This window comes from Anser cygnoides, chromosome 35 (genome assembly GCF_040182565.1).
Source record: "Anser cygnoides isolate HZ-2024a breed goose chromosome 35, Taihu_goose_T2T_genome, whole genome shotgun sequence".
Lineage (NCBI taxonomy): Eukaryota > Metazoa > Chordata > Aves > Anseriformes > Anatidae > Anser > Anser cygnoides.
The window spans coordinates 2,287,134-2,293,321 of NC_089907.1; the positions used below are offsets into that span (position 1 = coordinate 2,287,134).

Here is a 6,188-nt window from a genome sequence, read left to right on the forward strand (position 1 = left end):
CCCACGCCCCCCCCCAAACCCCCCCCCCCCCCAAATCCCCCCCCCCCTCCGAATCCCCCCCCCCTTCGTTCCTCTACGCTACGGAGCCCCCCCAGGACCCCCCCCCCCCGGTCACTACGAGCTACAGGGAGAAACGGGGACCCCCCCTGACCCCCCCGGTCTTTGGGGGTGCATAGGGACCCCCCAGCTGGGCCCCAGCCCCCCAAAAGCTGGGGGCCACCAGGAGGGGGGCACCCCAAAAGCTGGAGGCCCCCGGGGGCCATCCCAAAATCTGGGGGCTCCCGAGGGGCCCACCCCAAAACCTGGGGGCCACCAGGAGGGGGGGGCACCGCAAAGCTGGAGGCCCCCCAGGGGGGCCACCCTAAAATCTGGGGGCACACCCCAAAATCTGGGGGCCCCCCAGGAGGACGCCCCAAAATCTGGGGGGGCCACCCCAAAATCTCAGGGATCCACCCCACATCCGGGGGCCACCAGGAGGGGGGCACCCCAAAATCTGGGGGGGCTACCCCAAAATATGAGGGCCACCAGGAGAGGTGGCCACCCCAAAATCTGGGGGGGCCACCCCAAAATCTGGGGGACCCCGGGGGGGCCACCCCAAAATCTGGGGGGGCCACCCCAAAATCTGGGGGCCACCCCAAAATCTGGAGGCCACCGGGGGGCGGGCACCCAACCGGGGGACCCCAAAATCTGGAGGCCAAAGCCAAGGGGGGCCCCGACATCGGGGACCCCCGGGGGGCACAAGCGTCCCCTCGGGTGTCCCCAAAGCCGAGCCCCGCCCCCGTGATGACATCAGAGGCCAGGCAGCCAATCCTGTTGTCCGAAAGCAAGCCCGGCCCCTTGGCCAAACCGTTGTCCAATGAGGGGCCAAGGCCTCCAGCTGGCTGAACTCGTCATCCAATGAGAGGCCGAGGCCTCCAGGTGGCCGAACCCATCGTCCAATGAGAGGCCGAGGCCTGCAGGTGGCCAAGCCCGTCGTCCAATGAGGATCTTTGGCACCCACGACAGCCGAACCCCTCGTCCAATGGCGAGGAGCCGCCCCAAGGGGCCACCCAACCGTCGGGCTGGCCAAACCCATCGGCCAATCACAAGCCACGGCGTTCCAGCTGGCCAAACCCATTGGCCAATGACGAAGGACGGCGTTCCAGTTGGCCGAACCCCCAGTCAACATCTGATTGGCCAAACCATCGGCCAACGGTGGACCACGGCCTTCTGATTGGCTAAATCCGTCGTTCAACGTCCGGTTGGCCAAACCCATCGGCCAATGACGAACGAGGGTGTTGCGGTTGCCAAACCCGTCGGCCAACGATGAATCACGACGTTCTGATTGGCCAAACTCATCAGCCAATGACCGAGCGTTGTTCTAGTTGGCCAAACCCATCAGCCAATGAAGAACCACGGCGTTGCAGTTGGCCAAATCCATCGGCCAATGACGAACGACGGCGTTCCGGTTGGCCAACCCCAGTGCCCAATGTTCTGTTGGCCAAGTCCATCAACCAATGACCAACCACGGTGTTCCGGTTGGCCAAACCCATTGGCCAATTTCTGGTTGGCCAAACCCATCAACCAATGACCAACCACGGTGTTCCAGTTGGCCAAACCCATCAACCAATGACGAACAACAGCGTTCCTGATGGCCAAATCCACTGGCCAATGACGAGCCACAGCATTCTGGTTGGCCAATCCCATCAGTCGATGACCAAGCGCAGCGTTCCAGTTGGCCAAACCCATCAGCCAATGACAAACGATGGCGTTCCCGATGGCCAAACCCCATGTTCCATTGGCCAAAGCCATCAGTCGATGACCAACCACGGCGTTCCAGTGTTCCGGTCGTCTAAATCCATTGGCCAATGACGAGCGACGGCATTTTGGTTGGCCAATCCCATCAGTCGATGACCAAGCACGGCGTTCCAGTTGGCCAAACCCATTGGCCAATGTCCAGTTGGCCAAACCCATCCGCCGATGACCAACCACGGTGTTCCAGTTGGCCGAACCCATCGACCAATGACCAATCACGGCGTTCCGGTTGGCCAAACCCATCAGCCGATGACCAACCACGGTGTTCCAGTTGGCCAAACCCATCAACCAATGACGAACAACGGCGTTCCAGTTGGCCAAACCCATTGGACAATGTTCTGTTGGCCAAACCCTTCAGTCGATGACCAATCACAGCATTTCAGTTGGCCAAACCCATCAACCAATGACCAATCACGGCATTCCGGTTGGCCAAACCCTTCAGCTGATGACCAACCACGGCGTTCCAGTTGACCAAAGGCATCAACCAATGACCAACCACGGCGTTCCGGTTGGCCAAACCCTTCAGTCAATGACCAATCACGGCGTTCCGGTTGGCCAAACCCTTCAGTCGATGACCAACCACAGCGTCCCAGTTGGCCAAACCCATCGGACAATGTTCCGTTGGCCAAACCCATCAGTCGATGAGCAACCCCAGTGTTCCAGCCGGCCAAATACATCAGCCAATGGCAAACGATGGCATTCCAGTTGGCCAAACCCATTGGACAATCTTCTGGTGGCCAAGTCCTTCAGCCGATGACCAATCACAGCATTTCAGTTGGCCAAAGCCATCAACCAATGACCAACCACGGCGTTCCGGTTGGCCAAACCCTTCAGTCAATGACCAACCACGGCGTTCCAGTTGGCCAAACCCTTCAGTCAATGACCAATCACGGCGTTCCAGTTGGCCAAACCCTTCAGTCAATGACCAATCACGGTGTTCCAGTTGGCCAAACCCTTCAGTCAATGACCAATCACGGTGTTCCAGTTGGCCAAACCCATCGACAATGACCAATCACGGCATTCCGGTTGGCCAAACCCATCAGTCAATGACCAATCACGGCATTCCGGTTGGCCAAACCCTTCAGTCAATGACCAATCACGGTGTTCCAGTTGGCCAAACCCTTCAGTCGATGACCAACCACGGCGTTCCAGTTGGCCAAACCCATCAGTCGATGACCAACCACGGCGCCCCGCTTGGCCAAACCCACCAGCCGCCGTCCGGTTGGCCAAGCCCATCAGCCTGGCGGCCAACCACCGCTCTCTGGTTGCCCGAGCCCCCCCAGCGGCCCCCGAGCCCAGATGTCACCGCCCCCAGCCGGGACGTCACCCGGCGGCGCCGCGGCGTGGCCGAACCCGCCGTCCGAGCGCCGCCGCCGCCGCCCGTCCCCGGCGTCGCTCGCCCGGAGCCGTCGCCCGGTGCCGAGAGCGCGGGCGCCCCGCCGGGGCCGGGGGCCGGGCGCCCGCCCCCCTCAGCGCACCAGGACGTTGATCTCGGCCACGCTGGCCTCCAGCACGTTCTCGGCGGTGGTTTTGCCGTGCTGCTCCTTGAGGTGGCGGCGGATGGCGGGCTTGTGGGCGAAGCGCACGTCGCAGTAGGAGCAGCGGTAGGGCCGCTCGCCGCTGTGCAGGTTCGTAGCGGTGGTCGTGGAGCGTGGACTTCTGGGTGAAGCTCTTGCCGCAGACGCCGCAGCCGTGGGACTTGACGCCGCGGTGGACGTTCATGTGCCGGTTGAGGTTGCTGCTGTGGTTGAACTGCTTGCCGCAGCGCGGGCACATGAAGACGAAGTGCTGGGCCCGCATGTGGAACACCAGCTTCTCCACCCCCTGGAAGCCCTCGCCGCACTTGCCGCACCGCGCCGGGGCGCAGAAGGACGAGGAGGACGACGAGGACGACGACGAGGACGAGGACGGCGGGGCGGCGCCGCCGACGAAGGCCCCGGCGGCGGCTGCGGCGGCGCGATCCCCCGCCGCCGCCGCCGCCGCCGCCGCCGCCGTCCTCGGCGGCGCCGGCGCCGGGGAAGATGAGGACGCCCTCGCCCTCGGCGTCCTCGGCCAGGCTGTGGCGCGCCTTGACCACGCCGAGCGGCGGCAGCCGCGGCGCCTCCACCACCGCCTCCACCACCGCCTCCACCACCCGCGGCCGCCGCCGCCGCTGCCGCTGCTGCTGCTGCTGCTCCGGCGCCGCTGCCGCCGCCGAAACCGCCGCCGAAACCGCCGCCACCGCCGCCGTGCCGGGCTCCACCTTGACGATGCAGACGTCGGGCGCCGCCTCCTCCTCCTCCTCCTCCTCCTCGTCGTCGTCGTCGTCCTCCTCCCGCTTGGCGGGGCGCAGCGGGGGCTCGGGGGGGGCTGGATGGGCGGGCCAGGGCGCCGCGGCAGCGCTCGACCACGTGCTCCATCTGCAGGTAGCTGGCGGCCGTCAGGTAGTTGACGAGGTCGCGGCCGGCGAACTCGAGGGCGCCGGTGTAGCAGGAGAGGAGGAGGTCGGCCAGCACGCGGGCGCTGTGGGCCAGCGAGACGCGCAGCTCGGCCGCCGGGTTGAGGAGGAACTGGTCGCGGAGGAAGGGCGAGCAGGCGGCCAGGATGACGCGGTGGCCGCGGGAAGCGCAGGCTGCGGGCCACGATGGTGACGTCGCAGAAGCGCTCCTCGGCCCGCAGGCGCGTCATGCTGCGCAGCGCCGCCGCCTCGTGGCCCGGCAGCTGGAAGCGCAGCACCTCCGCGCACGACGACATGGCGGGGGGGGGGACTGGGAGGGACTGGGGGGGACTGGGAGAGGTGGGGGGGACTGGGAGAGGTGGGGGGAGTGGGAGAGGTGGGGGGGAATGGAGAGGAACGGAGAGGGAGTGGGGTTACTGGGGGGACTGGGAGGGACTGGGAGGGACTGGGAGGGGACTGGGAGAGGTGGAGGGGGAGTGGGAGAGGTGGGGGGGACTGGGAGGAATGAGGGGGAATGGAGAGGAACAGAGAGAGGAGTGGGGTTACTGGGGGGACTGGGAGGGACTGGGAGGGACTGGGAGGGGACTGGGAGAGGTGGAGGGGGAGTGGGAGAGGTGGGGGGGACTGGGAGAGGAACAGAGAGGAATGGGGTTACTGGGGGGACTGGGAGGGACTGGGAGGAGTGGGAGGGACTGGGAGGGAACTGGGAGGGAACTGGGAGGGAACTGGGAGAGGTGGAGGGGGACTGGGAGAGGTGGGGGGGACTGGGAGAGGAATGGAGAGGAGTGCGGTTACTGGGGGGACTGGGAGGGACTGGGAGGGACTGGGAGGGAACTGGGAGGGGAACTGGGAGGGAACTGGGAGGGAACTGGGAGGGACTGGGAGGGGTGGGGGGGAGTAGGGTGGAGTGCAGAGAGTGGGAGAGGAATGGAGAAGAATGGGGGTTACTGGGGGGACTGGGAGGGACTGGGAGGGAGTGGGAGGGACTGGGAGGGAACTGGGAGGGGAACTGGGAGGGAACTGGGAGAGGTGGAGGGGAGTGGGGGGAGTGGGGGGAAGTGGGGAGGAATGGAGAGGAATGGGGTTACTGGGGGGACTGGGAGGGAACTGGGAGGGAACTGGGGGAAATGGGGGGAAATGGGAGGGACTGGGAGGAGTGGGGGGTTACTGGGGGAAATGGGGAGAAGTGGGAGGAATGGGAAGGACTGGAGGGACTGGGAGCACTGGGAGGGACTGGGGGCACTGGGGTCTAGGGGTTCTGGAGGGAACTGGGGGGCACTGGGGGCACTGGGGGGAACTGGGGGAAATGGGATGAGCTGGGGCAGTGGGGGCAGAGGGAAACTGGGGGCACTGGGAGTTACTGGGAGGGGCTACTGGGAGCACTGGGAGGGGTTACTGGGAGTACTGGGAGGGGTTACTGGGAGTACTGGGAGGGGTTACTGGGAGCACTGGGAGGGGCTACTGGGAGTACTGGGAGGGGCTACTGGGAGTTACTGGGAGGGGCTACTGGGAGGGAGCACGGGGAGGGGTTACTGGGAGCTACTGGGAGGGAGCAGTGGGGCGTTGCTGGGGGGGTCACTGGGGGGGGAACTGGGAGCACGGGGGTCACTGGGAGGGGCTACTGGGAGTTACTGGGAGGGGCTACTGGGAGTTACTGGGAGGGAGGAGCAGGGTGTCACTGGGCGCACTGGGGGAGGGCACTGGGAGGGTCACTGGGAGCACTGGGGGGTTACTGGGGGTTACTGGGAGGGGCTACTGGGAGTTACTGGGAGGGAGGAGCAGGGTATCACTGGGCGCACTGGGGGAGGGCACTGGGAGGGTCACTGGGAGCACTGGGAGGGGTTACTGGGGGTTACTGGGAGGGGCTACTGGGAGCACTGGGGGGTCGCTGGTAGCCAACTGGGAGCACTGGGAGCCTGGGGGGGGGGGGGGGGGAGGGGCGCAGTCACGTGACCTC

At 65.6% G+C, this 6,188-nt stretch overlaps 1 protein-coding gene and 1 long non-coding RNA gene across 2 annotated transcripts; one reads left to right on the forward strand and one right to left on the reverse strand.

The window, feature by feature from the left end:
• Positions 1 to 2,671: 2,671 nt before the first annotated feature.
• On the forward strand, positions 2,672 to 2,878 carry LOC136788401 (uncharacterized). Its single transcript, XR_010827197.1, has 2 exons — positions 2,672 to 2,753; positions 2,838 to 2,878. It is a non-coding gene; the product is annotated as an uncharacterized lncRNA (long non-coding RNA).
• A 273-nt stretch (positions 2,879 to 3,151) lies between these two features.
• ZBTB12 (zinc finger and BTB domain containing 12) lies at positions 3,152 to 5,199 on the reverse strand. Its single transcript, XM_066986784.1, is given in 5 exon segments — positions 3,152 to 3,428; positions 3,430 to 3,784; positions 3,786 to 4,151; positions 4,153 to 4,394; positions 4,396 to 5,199. Coding segments are annotated over 5 exon segments (1,260 nt in total). The 5' UTR covers positions 4,528 to 5,199; the 3' UTR covers positions 3,152 to 3,263.
• Positions 5,200 to 6,188: the final 989 nt, after the last annotated feature.